This window comes from Rhodamnia argentea, chromosome 6, assembly GCF_020921035.1.
Source record: "Rhodamnia argentea isolate NSW1041297 chromosome 6, ASM2092103v1, whole genome shotgun sequence".
Classification (NCBI taxonomy): domain Eukaryota; kingdom Viridiplantae; phylum Streptophyta; class Magnoliopsida; order Myrtales; family Myrtaceae; genus Rhodamnia; species Rhodamnia argentea.
Window position 1 is genome coordinate 24,973,137 of NC_063155.1, and position 20,123 is coordinate 24,993,259.

At 43.3% G+C, this 20,123-nt stretch overlaps 3 protein-coding genes across 4 annotated transcripts; 2 read left to right on the top strand and 1 right to left on the bottom strand.

Annotated features, from left to right (window-relative positions):
- The first annotated feature begins 1,562 nt into the window (after window positions 1-1,562).
- On the top strand, window positions 1,563-5,280 carry LOC115757095. The gene is made up of 4 exons (XM_030697190.2): window positions 1,563-2,136; window positions 2,594-2,746; window positions 2,870-3,075; window positions 4,795-5,280. The coding sequence occupies exons 1-4, from the start codon at window positions 1,639-1,641 to the stop codon at window positions 5,000-5,002; spliced, it is 1,065 nt and encodes a 354-aa protein (XP_030553050.1). The 5' UTR covers window positions 1,563-1,638; the 3' UTR covers window positions 5,003-5,280.
- A 1,000-nt stretch (window positions 5,281-6,280) lies between these two features.
- Window positions 6,281-6,946, top strand: LOC115757097 (60S ribosomal protein L27a-3-like). Its single transcript, XM_030697193.2, has one exon. It carries the CDS (start codon window positions 6,366-6,368, stop codon window positions 6,807-6,809), a length of 444 nt encoding a protein of 147 aa, XP_030553053.1. The 5' UTR covers window positions 6,281-6,365; the 3' UTR covers window positions 6,810-6,946.
- Window positions 6,947-9,478: 2,532 nt separating this feature from the next.
- On the bottom strand, window positions 9,479-19,944 carry LOC115757093 (protein DETOXIFICATION 29-like). 2 transcript variants are annotated; one of them, XM_048281539.1, is made up of 9 exons: window positions 19,487-19,944; window positions 18,654-19,195; window positions 18,038-18,124; window positions 14,325-14,381; window positions 14,014-14,252; window positions 13,803-13,921; window positions 13,580-13,666; window positions 13,352-13,499; window positions 9,479-9,673 (listed from the first exon to the last, which is right to left on the bottom strand). In XM_048281539.1, exons 1-8 carry the CDS (start codon window positions 19,877-19,879, stop codon window positions 13,416-13,418), a joined length of 1,608 nt encoding a protein of 535 aa, XP_048137496.1. In that variant the 5' UTR covers window positions 19,880-19,944; the 3' UTR covers window positions 9,479-9,673; window positions 13,352-13,415. The 2 variants fall into 2 exon arrangements, with proteins under 2 accessions (XP_048137496.1, XP_030553049.1); XM_030697189.2 differs by having other exon boundaries at window positions 9,488-9,540; window positions 13,222-13,499.
- Window positions 19,945-20,123: the final 179 nt, after the last annotated feature.

Here is a 20,123-nt window from a genome sequence, read left to right on the forward strand (position 1 = left end):
CCATTTTTGATTTTGAACCGTAACCGATCCTTGAACCCGCTTGGAATCGCCGATTCAAAATCTAAATCGGAACCGTCGCTTAAAGTTCCGGTTCACAAGTGGTCACGAATCGGAACCGCCGATTCATGCATCGGAACCGGCCGGTTTTGAATCATGGCCACCACTAGCGGGGGCAGATGATGGTCGACGGTTGTCAATGGTCGTGGGTGGCGGTTGGTAGAGGTCGGCGACGATCTGCGACGGCGACGGTTGGCGGATGAGGATATGATTGAAAAGAGGGTGAATGCGTAATAAAAAGAAAGTGAGGTGAGAAATACTTCTTGAGTTAGAGAAGAACTTTCTAAAGCGTAAATCTATTGAGTAAAAAATTTACTTTTGAAAGTAGATTTTTGCTTTAGAAGTGCTTCTCGAGCAGAAATCCGTTCGGTGCGTAACTTATGAAGCGGAAATCCGTTTGCTAAAAATTTTTACTTTTGAAAGAAATTTCCACTTCTGAAGTTATTTTTCTCCCAATTTGATAATTTAAAAAAAAAAATAGCTTCTCCAACTCAATAAGTGCTTATCGCCTCACTCTTTTTTTATTACACCCACACTCTCTTTTCGATCATACCTACTTCCGCCAACCTCCGTCGCCGCGAACCGTCACCGACCGCCGCCCATCGCCGACCTCCACAGGCCGTCGCCCACGACCACCGCTAACCGCCGACTATAACTTGCCTACACCCACCGCAGACCTCCGTCGGTCGCCACCCATAGACCTCCCCAAGTAGCCAACCATCGCCGACCTCCGCCGCCCGCCGCCCATCTTCACCCTCAATCGTCAACCGTCGCCGCCGTTGCAAACCGCCGACCACTGCGAATCTTCGCTAGCCACGATCGCCGCCAACTACTAATCCTCGGCGGCCGCAATCGCTGCCTCCTCTCGCCAACCATCAACCACCACCTCGCCTGCCGCCTCCCAATCGTTGTTTTCGGTTGCCAAAGTAAAAAATAAATAATAAATTTTTATTTTACAAAATTAAATAATATTTTAATAATAAAAATTTAAAAAAAGCTCAAAAATGAAGTAGAAATTTTTCGACCGCCAATAATAATTTTTTATAAAATATTTTATGTTAATAATATTTTAGAAGTAAAAATTTTTAATCATTACCAAACAAAATTTCTTTGATCAGAAATAATTTCTGAAGTAAAAGTAAAAAAATTAATTTCTGATTAGAAATTATTTTTTAAAACAGAAGTGTTACCATGCGTACCTTAACTAATCACGCTTCTCGCAACGAAGCATAAAACAGTTCACGGCAAAGCAAGCACTCGACGAACCGTCAGATCCCATAAATCTCACGTGGGACCCACCGTCAACGGTTCGGATTCTTTCACTACACATACTATTCTCGTAACGGGTTCTCGTTCCCGGCAAGGCTCTCGCCCGCAGAGCGCCACGTTCTACACCCTTCCTAGACTTTACTACCCTCCCCCAAATTGATATTGTCTCTCATCTTCCAAGTCACCGGAAGGGCAGTCTTGTATTTCCACCCCAACTGCATAAAATATCTCCTTTCTTCTTCTTCACTCGCTCCGTCAGCTCCTGTGACTTACCATATCTCACTTCTCTCTCTCTCTCTGGTCACAGCCGCCATGGCCACGGTGCTCGGCAACATAGCTCTGTTGTTCGACCTGAACTCGCCTAGAGCTTCGATTCCCGATCGCAAGTCGCGTCCCTCGCTGCTCGACGTCGTCTCGAGCTTGACCAAGAGGGAGCCGCAGTTCACCTCCTACTACGCCGCCCCCGGTTCCAAGAGCTTCGAGGTGGATGGGGACGCCCGGAGCCACCGGGCCGTTGTGGCTCGGGGCAAGGCTAATTCGAAGGTGAACGGCGTCGATTTCGACGCGGGGTCCAGCGACGAGGACAGCAACGGGAACGGCAACGGGAGCAACGGGAACGGCGAAGACGAGGAGGAGTTCGACTGGGAGAAGGAAATGAGGAGGCGAGTGAAGGAGATGGAAGAGATGAAGGAGCTGGAGAGGAAGGCGGAGGAGTTGCAGACCCGGGCGGAGGAGGAGGGTGGAGAGGGCGAGGTTGGGGAGGAGACGGAGGAGGAGAAGAAAATGAGAGTCAGAAAAGAGCTCGAAAAGGTTAGATTAGATCGTTTACAAGTGGTTTTGATTTAAGCTACTACTGCTGATCATGAAGACTGACGTTTGTTTGTTACTTTGTTGCAAAATCAGAAGGGCAGGATGCTTTTGCTTCTTGTTATTACTTTACGCACCCGTTTGCTTGCTCGATCAAGTTGGAGATGATTGTCTCGCTGCGTGAGGATTTTCCATTCTTCGTGTGATTTTCTGATGCTGACTATACTTTTAGCTTTGAAGAAGATAAAGATAAGAAATGACGCTCTGTCGACGGTCGAATATACCTTTAGTGGATAGTTCAGAAATTTGTTGTCTATTCCCTAGTCATGATGATTTGGGAATCTAATTGTGTTTGCACGTTTATGTCTATGTCACGAGCTCTGCTTCATTTGATATCGGTGCCCTGTCGAATGTGGTAATGACTAATGATATGGTTCTTTGTTCTCTGGTCGGAGGTCAGGTGGCTAAAGAGCAGGCGGAGCGAAGAGCCACCGCCCAGCTGATGTTTGAGTTGGGTCAAAAAGCTTACGGAAGAGGAATGTATGGAAGGGCGATTGAGTTCCTAGAGGGTGCACTTACAATCATTCCTAGGCTAACATTGTTTGGCGGTGAGGTTGGTTTAGTACCCTAGAGTCTGCATGTCCTGGTGTTGTTTTCCTGAGATGTCACGACGCCACATCCTTAATACCATGTTGATGGGAACTGATGCAGATGTTTGCTCATTTTTGGCCTCCAGATTCAGATATGGCTTGCAATGGCATACGAGGCTAATAATCGTCATAAAGATTGTATAGCACTTTACCAACAGCTGGAGAAGAAGCACCCTAGTGCTAGCATTCGACGTCAAGCTGCAGAGCTCAAGTATATCCTTCAAGCACCTAAGTTGAAAATTTCACAGGAGGAGATGGTTACCATTCCGCTTATAGGATCCAGCTATGACAGGTAAATTTCCATCTCTTCACATCACCGTGTTAACCTGAGTTTGAGCCGATTGCCCCTTCTGCTTGCAATTTCAGACCCCTCACCGTCTCACATGAGGTGTACCTAAGGAGAATCGGAGTGCAAAGTACCCTTAACATGTTACTAGAGGTAGAAAATAGGCATCAGAGTTTTGGTTGCAACTGTTTCATGGAATGACTTTGTGCTGGGTCAATTTGAGCTTTAGATGACGGAGGAGCAACTGCATTTGCTCCCGGTTCCGCACTGACATGGCTAATTTAACCAACCTACAATGTACAGAGTGGATGGACAAATAAGTTGCATATATGAGATGAGGTGCGTAAACAGTAAATAAATTGCATGAAGGAATTGGATTTACGAAGTATGACTACTCAAAGTGAATTTAATATGGAAATATATTTTGGAAGTAAGTAACTTCAAGGAACTGAAAATTCAAAGGTACGAGAATCTAAATGGACCACATGGCAGAAATCTAAACATTACAGAAAGTGTAGAGGCAAAAGATAGTGCAGGATTTGTCTCGATGTCTGTGTGTGTGTCCCCTCCTCTGTCTTGAGTATTCTTTTGATACCATTCTTCTGCTGATTTCATTCTCCTTGTGATAAGCATTCCCCTGATTAGGTGATCGTGTGTTTCTTTATCTCAGTTGCTCCCATTTACTTGAATGACCTCGAGCATGTACTTTAACTCCTAATTAGTTCTTTCCTTTCTGTCTTCTCTTGCGCTTTTGATGAAGTCTTCCGCTGGCGTGGTGTCTTTTATATATCCAACTGCAAGATGACTACTTCCCACATTCTCCAACCTCACAACCCATTTTACTTTTGACACCAACTTCCACTGGTTTAGTCCACAGAAGATTATTTTAAAAGCGGGCACCAACACAAAATTTCGTAGTTGTTTTGTACAGTGGGTTGCTTGCCCAAACTTTAGTCGTTTAAACTTAGCCACATTTACCTATACCCTTTTCACAAAATTAACCTGTACGAGAGAGCCTTCTACCTTGTAAGTTTTCGTTTATTCTAAGCAACTCTACTGGTAATATCGGGAACTAGACTCAGAGGTTGAGGCTCAACTCTATGAAAAGCACCCAAGAGCCTCATCAACAAGTCTTCCACTTGATGTTATATGAATTCTCTTGAAAACCTTGAGGAAATCTTCTTTGGCTAGAATTAACATACCCTCATGCGAGGCTGTGTTATATGCTTTCTAGTAGAGGATGGTGCGGCTACCTCTTTTATGTACTGCAATGGGGTGTCTGCGCAGTTGCTATATATAATCCCTAACCTGAAGGATCTTATGTTGGCTTAACCTGCACCGTATCTGAATGAATTAATTGAGATATCTAATTGAGGAAATCTGAGCTCGCAGCTTTAGACAGGACACAAAAATCAAGCTGAGCAAGCAAACATTGGGCTGACTGGTGCAGTGGAGGCCCTAAGTGTATCCTATCCTAATGTGCAACTTAATACTGTCAAGTTTGCCTTTATCATGTTGTTTTGGACGGGATTTGCATTTTGCTTGTGTTGGGTTCTTATAAACTGATGAAGACGAATTGATTGTTCGAAGTTCTGTATCTCCTGCTTTTTGGTGATATCAAACCCTAAATTTGTAAGTGAAGTAGAATTGGAAATTATGCTGGCCGGTATCATTGTCTCTATGTAAAGTATTGATGACGCGGAGTGCTTTGTGTGGCTATTGTAGTTATGCAGCAACTTGGAGTGATAAGTACAAAGACAAGGATCAAAACACAAGTTATCCGACAACCAACCAACTTCCTTCATCCAGAGATTTTCTGGGGGACTTTCTGGTCTGGCGGCCTCCGGTCGGACTAGAGAAAAATAGGGCTTTCTGGGTAGCTTTGACAGTGTGGTTGGGCTTAGTTGGAGCCGCTATAGTCCTTCAGAGATGAAGCAGTGGGTATAGCTCTCTAGTTGCTCGAATACATGTGTTATCCCTGGGGGTCCTGATATGTAATTATCCGATTGTTTTGTGGTCAAGCGGTGTCCAATCTCACGTAATATATAGTTTCCAGTTCTTGAAGAACTGTGTCGTCCACATCCAAATGCAATTCTTGAATTTGTTATCAATTGGCGCCTCGAAATTATGGGGGCGACAGTGGATGCTGTCCGATGTTCTAAAGTTTGTGTTGTATTGTATTGCCTAACGGGGTGAACGCTTTGTTTCTCTTCGCTTCTCTCCTTGCTCTTGGACAGCCTTTTGGCCGTGGCAAAAAATCGGGTCGATGACTTGATTCTTGGCCTATCTGCAGGGTTAGCATCCCGGTAGATCATGTGTTTGTATACACCTTGTCGTAGGTACTATTGCCAGTTCGAAGTTTGCTGATTTATGAACTAAGCCCGGAATTCCGATAATATTCGCATTTTGTGAGCACTTTTTCCTTAGCAAATTGGTAGATTGCTTTTATAACAACGCCATCGTGTGAAATGGAGATTAACCTCATCATCAACGCAATTAATACGTAGTTGTCATAAATCCAATATACATGTTGATAAAAATTCGTAAATTTAGTTTATACATGAGTTAATTAAATCTGTCAAATGAATGGGTTGAATTATAAATGACTGGATTTAAATATGTTCATTTAATCTGTTTTATTATTTATTTTATTGTAATGCAAATATTGTGATTTATACCCAATTCGATTTATATCTGAAATTTACATATTTAATTCGTAACTAAACCGAGGTTGAGAGTGCTGAGTGATCGCAAGATCGAGTGAGTGAGAGAATGGAAAGAGAGTCATAGATTGGATTGTCTAAGTAAATTGTAAATATATTTATAACTTATTTACTACTCATTTAATATTCATATCATGTTTAAACTAATGTATGATTTGTTATTGAATATAATCGGTTCATATAATAATTTAACTCATTGCTTTTTTTTGGGTCAGTCAATATATATAATTAAGAAATGAGTTTATAATTCATTTTGCCACGCCCGGATTAAATAAAGAGATCTTCACCTAAGGAAATGAGCTGAATATTCTCCGAAAGCAATTGCAAGGCTGAAAAAATTAACCAAAAGGTCTTGGAAACGATTGGACATTGACTAGCCCAATATGATCTTCGCCCAATACAGAACGTAAATACCCAAAACCCTAAAGGACAAAACGGTCAAGCAAATGAAAACCCCCGTCCATATAAGAACCCACCAAACCCTAGTCTCGCCCTCTTCCCATCTCAGAGTCTCGGCCGCACTTCCCCCGGACCCTAGCGCCGAGAGAGAACTCCCTCCCCCGGCTACCAGAAATGACGACTCGCTTCAAGAAGAACCGCAAGAAGCGCGGCCACGTCAGCGCCGGCCACGGTCGCATCGGCAAGCACCGCAAGCATCCCGGAGGCCGCGGTAACGCCGGAGGCATGCACCACCACCGCATCCTCTTCGACAAGTACCATCCTGGGTACTTCGGCAAGGTCGGCATGCGATACTTCCACAAGCTCCGCAACAAGTTCTACTGCCCCATCGTCAACGTCGAGAAGCTCTGGTCGCTGGTCCCCCAGGACGCGAAGGACAAGGCCTGCGGCCCCGCCGCCGCCCCGGTGGTGGACGTCACCCAGTTCGGGTTCTTCAAGGTCCTCGGGAAAGGCGTCCTGCCGGAGAAGCAGCCGATCGTGGTGAAGGCCAAGCTGGTGTCGAAGATCGCCGAGAAGAAGATCAAGGAGGCCGGCGGCGCCGTCGTGCTCACCGCTTAGGTGCCATTCGGTAGCTTTAGGGTATCCGTTTTCAGTTATATACAATTGATGCGCTTTCCATTATGATTTTGACGTTCGGTTGTAATTGGATCTGGATCTGTTTACTTTATGTAGCTCAATTTCTGGGTAATTCTCTATGCTTGCTCGTGTGCTTATAGCGATCCGTTCGATTTGCTTGGGATGATTTCGCTTTCCGTGGTGTGATGTTATTCATTTCTGGGTGGCTGACTGTGATATTGATGGTGGTCATCTGAAAACTGTTTGTGTCTGGTTTCTACGCTTCACTTACTGGTTGGTGAGGAATATAGATCTCACATGACTCGTTCCCTTGAAGCAATAGACTCTGTGTCGCTCCTCGTGATAATTGTCTCCCTCAGCTCTCTTCACTGGCTCCGGGAGCACACTAGGGCGACTATATTTAACACATTGTTTATGGGTTGCTTTTGCGCCATCTGCTTGACTGTTTAGTTGTTTCAAGTGCCGAAGCTTATTGGAATGTGGATGATGAGTCGCATTATGGTATGCGGATTATGATTGTGGCATCTATATTTTTGTGCCAGGGGAATTGATTCCTCTGTATGATTATTGTATCTGCTTATGTGTGCCACACGGTAACGATAGTGGATATCAAGTAGCTGGGGATGGAACTCTGATGTTTAACCTTTGGTTGAAGCCTGCTTTTCCTGCCATTTCACTTTCTATCAAGTCTTGGGTTGCCCTAGGATACTGCAAGTTTTATCTTATGCATGCTGATTAAGGAGTTTGCCATCTTTTGCTGCCTTCAGAGGTTCCAATGCAGACTTGGTTTGGCTGCTTTTGAATCTTTTCATACCAGTTGGCGTATGTATTGTGTGGTGAAGATATTACGAGCTAGCATCTTATCAATGTCAAGTGTCAACACAGGAATTATTATGTCGAGTTGTCGTGCCAAGCAGTTTTTTGGAAACTAAATTATGCTTTTAGGTAGTTTCTTGGAATTTCAATCTCTGCTTTTATGATCTAATGGTAGATTATGAAATCGCTGAATGAAATGCGTTGGCTCATAGTGTTATTTGGCGGGAACCCTTGCTTGAGGATTTATTTTTCGTGCCCAAGTACCTGTCTTTGTCAAATTCAGGTCACGGATTGCAGTTTGCTGCCGTCTTATGTCTGTTGAGCCAAGTTGTCTTGTGTCCAACACACTAGCTCCATCATTGTGATGGAAGGAACTGGTGGGACTAATTGCTCTTTGGTGTTTTTACCTGTTTCAAAGAACAGAGATATCTCCCTACATGATGCTCTCCATTTCTTTCAAATCCAAAGTTGTGGCTTTGTTTTGATTAACTTCGGATTTTGTTTCCTTAAACCATAGCTCCTCGCAGCACTGTGCCTGGGCGAAGTTGCCAGTAGGCAGGGGGGGACCATGTGCTACTAAAATCGCAGCCAGACATGGATTTCTAGTTTCTACAATGACGCAAAGTTGGAGTTGTGTATTTTTAGTGTAAAATGTCTCCGGACCAGCAAAATTCTGAAACTCCTTTTGCGGCTCTGACTTTTGCCAAAACATTGAGCATGGTGTAAAGAAAATGTCCCCCTTCGAGGACCTTTAAGTTGGAAAGAAGTTTACACGAGAAATTATTTGAGTCTCTCTGTGGCATATTTAATCATCCTTTTCAACTTGAACTTTGGTCACTCCGAGTTCCTTTAGTGATTCCTAGGTCATCATCCTGTAACGTGCACAGCTCAGATATAGCAGGCGAAGTGTATCCCAAGTGCCGGTATAAACTCCTAATGCAATTTCCCCGCCTGTCTCCGGCCAATTTAGGTTTGTTCATTAGTCGCCCATTCAGTATTTTGACTTAAAAACATCTCCCAGCAGAGAAGTCCAACTGTTGGATCCAAACTGGTTCGTTTTGATGTGCCGCTGCCCTTCCATTGCTTTCTTCGGTGTGCTGGCCCTGAATTTGGCACATCAATGGTTGCTGACTTTCCATTGCTTTCTTCGGTGTGCTGGCCCTGAGTTTGGCGCATCGACCGGTTGATTAGTCCGTCAGTTTTGAGAGGTTCTGTGTAGCACCAACTGATCCTGTGTTTCAAATGCACGAAACATGAAGCGGATCATCGATCACTATCAGTACGTTCGGTTATGAGTTCTTTTACAGTGCTTCATCGGCAGTTGGAGTTCCTCTTCCACAAGAACGCTTCTAGCCATTTTTGGAAGCTCGATTCATCTCTTCCTTCCGGCCACGTCCAGCTATTTCTCATGCAAAAGCGAAGTATCAATAGCGGTACTCATAAATACTTTTGCTGTTGTAGGCGGTGGAGATTAATTGGTGAAGAGTCAGGGACGGTAGTAGTCGAAGTTAACCAAAGGGTTGGGCAAGAGCAGAGAAGTGACAGGCGACTTTGTTCTGTTTCTCCTGTTCTCAAGAATCAGAACTAAATTGCAAAACAATCGAATATCGGGTGGGCAAGTGATACGGCGGCGTAATTTTGCATAAACTTAGGTACGCTTAATGAGGATTGAGGATTGTTCGCCCGTTTTGGTACAGGTACTTCTGTTCTCGGGTAAATGACTGTCACATTGTCATATGATTTTGGCTTCACTGGGCTTCCCATGAGGTTGCGTATTAATTTCAGACAAGAAGAGTTGGTAGTCAATGATCAACCAAGAATTTCAATGGCTAGTGAGATGAAAACACTACAAAATGGCTTGTTAAATACTGCAATTGACTAGGTATAACTAAATGACCTATGTGGCTGAGGTTTCTCTTGGAATTAGGGGGCCAATTAGATCTCCAATGGCCGTTGGAATTTGTTGAACATAAATGAATCCGGCGACGAACGCCCGCATCTCATAAGTTGCCTTGTCAAGTTGCGACTGGCTATAGTTAGGGTCATCTCTAGTTGTGTGAATGACAACCATTCAATTCTCTTCCTCAGCCTTATTTATGGTTAGAAATAGATTTTTTTCATTCTATTCCCCGGACGAATTTCTGAGTAGAAACACGCTTTTGAAACTACACGATTTCTATTCCTGAAACAGAAATTCGTTTGATAACAACAATAAATTTCTATGGTTACGCGATCGGTGGCGGGTGAATTGTAGCCGGTGGCCGCCGAACGGCAATCAGGAACCGGCGACGGAAGGAAATTGGCTTGCAACCGGGGATAGAAGACGGGCAAACGGCTATCGGGGATTGCAGATCGTCGACCGGCGACAGGGACGCTAGAGAGAGGAAGACCGCACTCGAGAGAGGAGGAGTGAGTAATGAGAAAATTTCTTATTTTAGAAATATAAAAGCAAACAAATTTTACTTCTTATTTCTGTTTTAAACCTATTTCTAGGCCAAAAATTTGTCCAGGAAATAGAAAAATAAAGTTATTTCACCAAACAGATTTACGTTCCAAAACTGTTCATTGAAACAGAAAAATAGAAAAGAAAAAAATAAGGAAATAGAATTGTTATTATGCGTGCTGTGCTTTGTTCTATTTCTCCAAGTCCTTCTTTGCGAGTTGCTGCTCTTAGAAGCCTGAAAGCGCAGAGACAGTGATAACCTTATCTTGAAGCATAGAAACACATACAAACACCACAATTCTCTCTTCCTCTTTATTATTATTAACTAGGATGATCCGGCTGACAAAATTGAAAAGAAAAATTAATAATCTTCCAAACTCAAAATTAGGAAACAAACGAAGGGGAGTGGACTCTTTGGAATGCATCCTCAAATGTTGCAAGGACACTCGATTTGATAGTTCAAGCATAGTATATGAAGAGGACTTTTTTTTGTTTTTGGTTCTTTTTAAATGGACGTGTTTCAAATGTGGCTTCCAGTGCTACAATAACCACATTCTCTATTTGCATTTTACATGCTTAGGAAACATAACGAAGGAGGAGTTCGCGGGGACTCCGTGCCGGAGCTTCAAGACCCCAGCCTCGTGGACCTCCAGGGAGTCTTGGTGCTTGTCGACTGCATGTGCCGGGAGAGTATGGACGTGTGGGTGATGGAGGGGAGTGGGCGGTCAATGAGGGTGCACAGTGTCTAGCTGCCGTTGCCGGTGAGGAATCACCGCAGCCTTAATGTTCTGGGCTGTGGCGGCCGGAAGATCGCAATCAACTACCGAGATTGGTTCTGGCTCCATGATCCTGTGACTGACGAGCTGAAGTGTGTGAATGGAAGCGTCGCGTGGCTGGCCAGAGAAGTAGGCAGCATTGCCGTGAGTTTGCTTTCGCCGGCGAAGTTGTGGAATAGTGGGGTTGCGGAAAAATAAGCTCCGATTAAACTTTGGCGCATCATCGTGAAAAGAGTTTCTTAGGGAAAGAGACATCATCATGCGCGGCGCAATTGACGGATAAATTTTTTATAACTTGAGCCCCAAATTTATTTGAGTTTTTTTTTTCATATTATAATTCGTTTTTATTGGCTTTTCATACGTTGAAAAATCCATGTCTTTTCTTTTCTTTTAGAAAAGGCGCACTGACTCAATAAATTTGTTATAACTTGAGCTTGAAATTTAATTGGGTCACCCAAAATGACAATTTCATGGCTTATTCAGCGTATTGTCAAATTCGGCCGTGTTCAATTCACGTGTATGTAATGTTGGGTTTGTGATCTTAGTATAAAACAAACCCTTCTTACGCCATTCAGGGACCCAGGCGCAGGTGCCGGGGCCCATCCTTAATGGATCCAAGCTCATGCCTCAAGGTCATTAATCAAGTCCTAAACCTTTCGCTTGATTCAATTAAATTCTTAACCTTTTCAAAAGTGCTATTAAGTACTTTTCATTAACATTGCTTTAAGACATGCATTAGATGGGTCATTAATAAAACACCGAACGAACACCTAAAAGATCGGACTCGAGTAAAGTTCTTAAACCGCTTCGTCTGAACTTTTGGACATAAATTCGGGGGTATTTCTTGGGATGAAGGGAAGAAAAATATTTTTTCTCAACTTAGGAGGGTGATAGTGAGAAAGGTAAACTCGACGTCATCTTTGGATGGCTACCGTCGGGTAGGGTCTTATAGTAACATCCCGGGCCGGGGTGAATCATCGGAGCTTTGACTCCTACGTCGTCAACCCGTGTTTCGTACATCGTCTTTGAACTAACTTGTTGGTGACGTACGCTTGGGCACAGTGTGTTTGATTAACATGCTTTTAGACATGCATTAGATGGGTCATTAATAAAATGCCAAATGAACACCTAAAAGACAGAAAAACTCCAAAGGCACTCCGCGGGATCCATATGTAAGAATCGTACCTTTCAGGAACCGTTGGAAGAGGCAAGGGAAGATTCCTAGGTGGAGGACCTCCAAAGTAAGATCTCTTGTCAAATCGCCACTATCCAATTTTGCCCTATGTTAGCTCGCCCCGGAAATGTGCAAACCAGTGGTTGAGTTCTAAAACAAGGAGTTTAATGTATTGATGTACAAAAAAGGAGATTGGTGAATTCAATTACAATCTTTGACACAGAAAAATGTTCTTGAAGCAGCTTTGCATGATCTATAGTTTGGTATCAAAGTGAACACCATACACAAATATTGACGCTCCAGATGTCCTTTTCTTTTAAAGCATCCCACATCGTTTGCTCATGGGAGCCCCACTTTCTAATTTTAAGCTTTTGGGTAAGACGTTATACCATGGTGTCAAATTTCAGTTATATCCCATTTGTCGAATTCTACGTGCATGTCGTTGTAAATTAATGTCGAATCCGGGCGATATTTGTTGGCTAATGGTCTCGGGGCGATACAATAGTTCAAGCTACGGCCAATAAATTTAACCTCTTGTGTCTATGTATGGCAGACTCCTATTCAAGTGGGAGAAGTATTTCTTATGCAAAAGCAAAGGATTCAATATCGGAATAGCACAGATGGCTTATATATACTTTTGCTCTTCTTTCTTTCATTTTCTTTTGGCCAGGACGAAATACTTCTGCTGTTGGAGGAGGTGCAAAGCAATTGGCTAGAGTCAGGGGGCTTAGTAGTCGAAGTTCGTGAGTGTTGCTCTTGGGCAAGAACAGGGAATGAGAGGGGGAATTTGTTCTGTTTCCCCTGTTCTGAAGAATCAGAACTTCATTGCAAAACAATGGAATATGGCATCTTCACCGCGTTATTCTTCCCCGTTATTGTAGTGTAGGCAAGTACTACGCCAACGTAATTTTGCATGAACTTAGGTACACTTAATGAGGATCGCACAAGCGTTTTAGTACAGTTACTCCTATTCTCGAGTAATGACATTTGCATTGTCATATGATTTAGGCTTCTCTAGGGCTTCGCATGACGTTGTGAATCGACTTTCTGGACAGAATATAGATAAGAGGAATCGGAATCTAAATTTAGGATGATTGATCAACCAAGATTTTCAATGGTTAGCAAGTAGTAAAAACATAAAATGGCTTGTTAAATACTGCAATTGACTCGATAGAACTAAATGACTCGTGTGACTAAGGTTTCTCCTGGAATTAGGGGGCCAATTAGATCTCCAATGGCCGTTGGAGTTTGTTGAACAGAAATGAATTTGGTGACGAACGCCCGCATCTCATGAGTCGCCTCGTCAAGTTGTAACTGGCTACAGTGAGGGTCATCTTCGCCAAAATTCTTTCATTCCTGATGAGTTATTGTGTTCTGTTTTATTTCTCCAAGTCCTTCTCTGTGAGTTGCTGCTCTTCTGAAGGACCTCCCCATCTTCTTATTCTTTCTTCGGCAATAGAAGCCTGAAAGCGCATAGAACGATAACATTTTCCTGAAGCATTCATATGTTTGAACATATAGAGGCATTAAGAAGACGTTTTACCTCTTTGTTCCAGTTCGTCCTAGAAACAATGAAGATGAGCACACATGTTTGCACTACTGTGCCCGTCAGCATTCCGCACCAGATCCCCTGGGTTTCAATGATATCACTTAGTGATCAGTTTGGACTATCTTGCATTGCTTTTGGTTTATCAAATCGGTGGTAAAATTACTGCAAAGAGTGAAACTTTTACTTCCAAGATGATTGAGCTCGAAAGGGAACTTACCTCGACACCCCAGCCTAGCTTATAACCGAAAACCAGACCCAGGGGAACTCCAAACAGATAATAACAGGCAATGTTCACATATGCGACCGTGGCTTGCCATCCAGCTCCGACGGCCACGCCTTTTAAGAGGAGTAAGACCATTGCACATTTAACATTTCTGTAATTAGGAAAGCAGTAGCTAAATTAATGAAAGAAAGATCGGAAAATCTACCAGAGAGCACTGGTTGGACATTATTGATGACGATGCACAAGGCTAGCACTGGCGTGAGCTCCTTGACCAGCTCCTGGACGGATGAGTCGCTCGAGAATAGGGACGGATATAAGTCCTGAGTAGCAAGTAAGATCGCTGATAAGACTAGACCGATCATGAACGAGGAGATCACGGCCACTATGAGCGAGAACTTTGCCGTTCTTGGATGAGCCGCTCCGAGTTCATTCGACACCCTCACGCTGCGTTGATCAAGAAACCATTTCAGATGCACAGAGAGATTTTTCGGGCTGACCTACATTACCAGTACCAACCTTATGGCAGCATTCATTCCAAGAGCCTCCATGAGTGTCCACCCCAGTATGTTCATGCTGCAACAACAGATACAGTGCATCAAATCAAACATCAGAACCAAGAATCGAACTGCACCCTCAATCACATTAACCTTATCCAATTATGCTTTAACACAGTCACCAACGTTAAACCAAAAAATGTGTACTACAGTTACCAAATAGAATCATCCGTGTTATGTATGTGGGTCCTATGTAGACTAGTAACTTACCACAAATCTCCGTCTTAAAAAAAAAAGAACCATAACTTTACCATTCTTCTTTGATTGAAATGGCAACAGAAGAAGACCATGAATGCACGACAAAGAATAAAAGACAAAAGAGTCCATATATCATCTGAACAAAGATAGGTTGTTTGGTGGTGCAAGGAAAACGTTAGAGATGAAAGACAGACAACTAATGATGATCAATCCTTTACCTGTCGGACGACAAGAGAATGCCATACTTTCAGTTTCACGTTGATTCATCTCTCTTTCTCTCTGTCAAACTGGTAGGTGGGCAGTTCAAGATTAAATCACTTAGATATCTGGTGCTATACATATTTGAGGACACTCCTATTGTACTAATTTAGCCAATCTCTACTGTAAACCGCAACTAAATTCTCGGGGAACTAATCGGGTAAAAACGCATGAAACCTCAAACTCATCTGAGGAACTTTGTGACTGTTGTCAACGGGGTCACTTTTGTTTATCAGCATCACTGCTATGAGGCCCAATACCCAAAACAAAACCTAAACTTTAGCATCAATCTCAATTACATCCCATTTTTTCTCATAAAAAATCCCAAACTTTTATTTTTATCTCAATTCTATCGGCCTAATGCTAAAAAAAACTTCAAACTTTAACATTTATTCTAATTATATCCAAAACTTTTTTTAATTTTAACATCATAAAAAACCTCAAATTTTTTCTTTTATCCCAATTTTACAATTATTAGTCTTTTGTCCAAAATCACCGTTAGTTAATCCATTGACAATTTTCTTCCCTAGGGTTTCTCTCCCTCCTGCCCCTGCCTCCCTTCTTTTTCCCTGCAGAAGGGTTCCCGAGGGAGGGAGAGAGGGTGCTTTCACCCTCTCTCCCTCCCTCCTCCCATCTCCCTCTTCTCTATATTTCTTTAGATCTACCCATTCTTCTTCTTTTTCATAAATTTCTTCGTTAATTTCGTGGACTAGCGATTGACATTTAAGCTCCCGAATATCGAAACACAAGTTCCTTGAAAGAATTTGCTCTCCACATCTGCTTGCTCTGGCTCTGGGTGCTTACTTTGGGTTGTCGAGCACTTCACAAATTCTCGAAGTTTCTTCTCTATCAATTGACTTATCTAAAAGTGATTTTGTGATCAACAGGTATCCTTTTACGGTTATTCTCTCCCAATCTGGAGTTAGACTAGATTTGGGTGTTTTTCTATCTCAATCTAAATATAGATCTGGGATTTACAAGGCGTTTTATGTACTTTCTCAACCTATTTGTGTTGTTCTCATCTCTATACGATAATGGTGCTTGTGACGCCGAATCTAGGCGTGCAACGATTTTTGATAAAGCCGTAGCTACTAGAAAGAGTTTCTCGGTGTGTGCTCATCACCGATGATGACACGAGATTCAACGATCGGCCATCGGTTGTGCTTGGAAGCAATGACAGATCCTTTCTTGAAGAATGAGCGAGTTTCTGCAGGCTCGACCAAGTTGATTAATTTTTCAGATTTACTTGCTTTATGAAATTTTCATTTTCATTTTGAAGTGATGTATCTCTCTTTGATAAGAAATGAAGATATTTCTTTTAACCAAAAAAAAAAAAAATCATACATGACATTTTCATGTTGTTAATGAATTATACCTCAGCAAAGCTCACATGAAAAAAAAATTCAACTTCTCTTCTATTGTTTGTTTCTCCCGTACATCGCCAGGAGATATAGAGTCACTCAAGAAGGCGCATTCCGGATTCTTCCTAGCACTCAACAACTCAAAGAACGATTAAACATGGAGATATGATTATTTGAACGAACGATCTCAAATCTCGTCGTCCCCGAAACCCGATGTTTACGAAAAGATTCATTGGTAAGTTTGGCAAGAACATTCAAGCCACGTAAGATTAATTAATAGGGATTATGGACGAAAGGATGACAATAGTAAAATTGGGACAAAAGTAAAAGTTGAGGTTTTTTACGAGACCAAAAAAATTTAGATATAATAGGAACATATGCTAAAGTTGGGGGTTTTTTGGGTATTAAGTCGGTAGAATTGGGACGAAAGTAAAAATTGATGAGTTTTTATGAGACAAAAAAGTTTTGGATATAATTGGGACAAATACTAAAGTTGAGGTTTTTTTTTTTTGGGATTAGGCTGGTAGAATTGAGATAAAAATAAAAGTTGGGGTTCTTTTACGAGACAAAAAAATTTTTGGATATAATTAGGACAGATGCTAACATTAGGGTTTTTTCGAGTGTCGGGTTGGTAAAATTGGAAAAAAAGAAAAATTTGAGGGTTTTTTATGAGACAAAAAAAGTTTGGAATTTAATTGGGATAAATGCTAAAGTTGCGATTTTTTTGGGTATTAGGCCAATAGAACCGAGACAAAATTAAAAATTGAGATTTTTTTTTTTAGATAAAAAATGTTTTGAATATAATTAGGACATATGTTATAGTTGGGATTTTTTTGGGTATAAGGTCCTGTTATGAGAGCAAAGTTCTATTTATCTACACCGCACCTTATTAAGTTAATTTATTCATCAGCAGCACTCCTAACTATGTTAAACGGTTTCTATTGCTGCTAAAGTTTAACTTGTTATATTTCCCAAAAATTTCTTTATAGTTTTTCACTCAACCTATTCACCCCTCTAGGTTATATAGTTAGTACCAACAGGAAAGCCCTTGCTTGGGTCACATGGCCTCGGCGTTGCCTGGCCTAGGGTTGTGTTGATCATCTATCTCTATAGATCCGGAGTTCAAAGAGGCAAAGGAGCTAGATAGACACAGGCGGCGTTGCTCGACCTCCGTGAGGGGTAGCAACCACAAGCGTCCCCCGGCGGGGGCCGCGTGACCTAGGTGGCCCTCAACGAGGATCGCATGAAGTCTCGATGACCGTTGACGCTGGCCTAACCAACGATCGCCTCTGGTCGCCATCGATGCTCTCTTGTGGTCGACGCGGTTGAAGCTCGCCCAACCTTGCCCTCTCTGCCAATGCCCTCTTGTTCTTTATTTTTTTTCCACTTCGAAGTTGCTTTACAAAATATATACCAAAATGAGTTATTCAAACACTCCTGTGTTCTCTCTACGCCCTTTAGGCTAAAGGAATTCGCCAAACGCCAACCAAACGTACTCTATCAGAGGGGAAGGAATTAAACGTGTATACTGGGACCCTACATTGGCACGTTTCGCTCAACAAGGAAAATCAGGACTACATACGTACATGTTCGCAAAGTTAGTCAAATGTATGCACAGATTGTCATAAACTTATTGTCTCAGTCCTGAATCATCAGTAACATCAAAAGCAGCTTTTTCTTTTTTTTCTCGAGAAGAGCAAATACCGCTATAGAGTGTGGTTGGAAATTAATGTCACATGTCCCAACTCAAATTTATTTATTTATTGCATTTCCCAACTGATTTGACCTTCTTTTGGCTTCTCAAGAATTGAATCAGGCAACAACAAATAGCGAATGCGACAAGGGTTGGAGAGTTTACCAGATAGACAAGCCGTCCACCGCAACCTCGGCATTCTTCAAGTAACCCGCGAAGAGAATGAGCGCCATGAAATACCAAACCTCCAAACTGCCACAAGGAGCAAAAAAAAAGAAAGAAAGAAAAGAAAAGACAAGTAAAAAGCAATTGTAGCCTTGTAGGAATTTCAACCACAAAATCCGATCCACGGCTGTCCTAGATGCTGATTCCGGGTGTCAGGATTTCAATTTCGAAGGCACCGCCTCATAAATGCTGCATTAACTCCACCCAAATTGTAATCATATGATTACGAAGACATTACATAATAAAAAGGTCGGGGGTAATCTCTAGGTAAAGGCATCTTAATCATATGAAAGAGAAAAGAAAGAAGAAAAGGCACGTGAAATTCAATCTTAAGGCGGTGCTTCTCTCGTCAAAGTCCACACTATCAAGCTTGTATCGCTTGTCGTGCCCGAGACTGGTAGAAAGCAAGTTTTGACACGTCTTTCATGGTCGCAACCATTAGTCTTCACCGTTCTACAATACCACGACCCTAAGCTAATGGCTAATGCTCCGGATGTTAAAAGACGATTTCGCGGTGACACAGATGGTGAAAGAGATGTTAAGCGAAGCTCGTTACCAGAGCATGACGGCCGAAGCGATGGACAGCCTCACGAACCCCCATAGGTTCTCGAACGCCTTCCATGAGAACCCCGTCCACGCCCTCCCGCACCTCCCGCTGAATATGTACGCCAGCTGGGCCGCCACGATGACCACCCACGACGCGTCCAGCACGATGGCGGCCCCGACCAGCCCCCACCCGAGCTTCAGCATCAGCAGCCAGCTGAACGCGGTGTGGAGCACCAGCACCACCCCCGCGATGACTGCCATCACCATGATCTTGCTCTGCGCCTGCAGGAACTTGGCGATCGGAAAGTTCATCGCGTACATGAACAGCTGCGGGATCATCCAGATCGCAAACTCCCCCGCCGCCTCTGAGATGGCCGCCGTCTGCCCGATCAGCCGCAGGAGCTTCGCTGCGAAGATGTACAGGAAGCACAGCGCGACGGCGGTGGTGTTGAGGATCACCCACGAACGCTGCAAGTAAATGCCCAGCATGTCGAGCTGCCCCGCCCCGTAAGCCTGCCCGCACAGCGTCTCCAGCGCGCTTCCCATCCCGAGCTGCCAGATTCATTGCCAGCAAATTCATTATCCCGTATTCGGCACGCGAACTCGAACCGACAGTCGGACTCGGACTAAGCTGTATGTGTGGATTCTGGGAATTTGATTCTAAAAAGATTTTCATTTATCTTCTGCTTCTCCACTACACTTCCCGACTCTCCATTTGTGACTCAGAAATTGTGAATAGACTGTTAGAACTAAAAAAATTGCCCGCAGAACTTAGAAATGGGTATGTGCGCTATAGTCACGTCAGTTACACGAACACGCAGACGCATATATATACTTTTATACCATGATACCGAAGGAGAAGCCGGCGATGACGGAGTTCTCGACGGAGACGGCGGCGAGGTCGAGGGTGCCGACTTGGCCGGCGAAGACCTGGGTGATGGCGCCGAGGGAGTACCGGCAGATGGAGGTGAAGATGGCGGGGCCGGCAAGGAACCACAGCTTCTTGGACTCCTTGGCGAACTCCCGGAGGAAGTCGCGGGGACCCTTGATCGGGGGTATGTCGTCGGCCTGCGGCGTGAAGGTGAAGGAGTCATTGACCGTGGTCGAGAGCGGCAGGTTCGCGACCATTATTTGCTGGTCGTGGGCATGGTCGCCGCCGCGGCCGCCGCCGCCAACATGATCGGCTCGGTCAACCCTCTCGGAGGGCGAGAGGAGTGGCTGCTCACCGTTCTCCATAACTCCGCAGCAACAACAGTAGCAATCCTGGTGTTGTTGCTCCTGCCGAGTGCCGAGAGAGAGAGAGAGAGTACTACTATAGAAGGGCCGTGGAGGAAGAGATTGGCAGGGTACCCTTCTGCATGATATGGGGCACTATATAATACCATCGTTACTACTGATATAAATATGCACAGTGGGAAGAAAATTTTAGATGGGATATTAGTATGGTCCAAGTTAGATTTTTGCAGTTCGTAAAAAAAAA

What these genes read in the sequence shown, in the direction of transcription:
- LOC115757095 (XM_030697190.2), top strand. Translation starts at nt 1,639, where the DNA reads ATGGCCACGGTGCTCGGCAACATAGCTCTGTTGTTCGACCTGAACTCG. An exon ending in TAACATTGTTTGGCGGTGAG is followed by an intron (nt 2,747 to 2,869) that starts GTTGGTTTAGTA and finishes TTTGGCCTCCAG; the next exon opens with ATTCAGATATGGCTTGCAAT. An exon ending in ATAGGATCCAGCTATGACAG is followed by an intron (nt 3,076 to 4,794) that starts GTAAATTTCCAT and finishes TGGCTATTGTAG; the next exon opens with TTATGCAGCAACTTGGAGTG.
- LOC115757097 (XM_030697193.2), top strand. Translation starts at nt 6,366, where the DNA reads ATGACGACTCGCTTCAAGAAGAACCGCAAGAAGCGCGGCCACGTCAGC.
- LOC115757093 (XM_048281539.1), bottom strand. Translation starts at nt 19,879, where the DNA reads ATGGAGAACGGTGAGCAGCCACTCCTCTCGCCCTCCGAGAGGGTTGAC. An exon ending in GCTTCTCCTTCGGTATCATG is followed by an intron (nt 19,196 to 19,486) that starts GTATAAAAGTAT and finishes TGAATCTGGCAG; the next exon opens with CTCGGGATGGGAAGCGCGCT. An exon ending in GCTTCGGCCGTCATGCTCTG is followed by an intron (nt 18,125 to 18,653) that starts GTAACGAGCTTC and finishes TCCTTGTGGCAG; the next exon opens with TTTGGAGGTTTGGTATTTCA.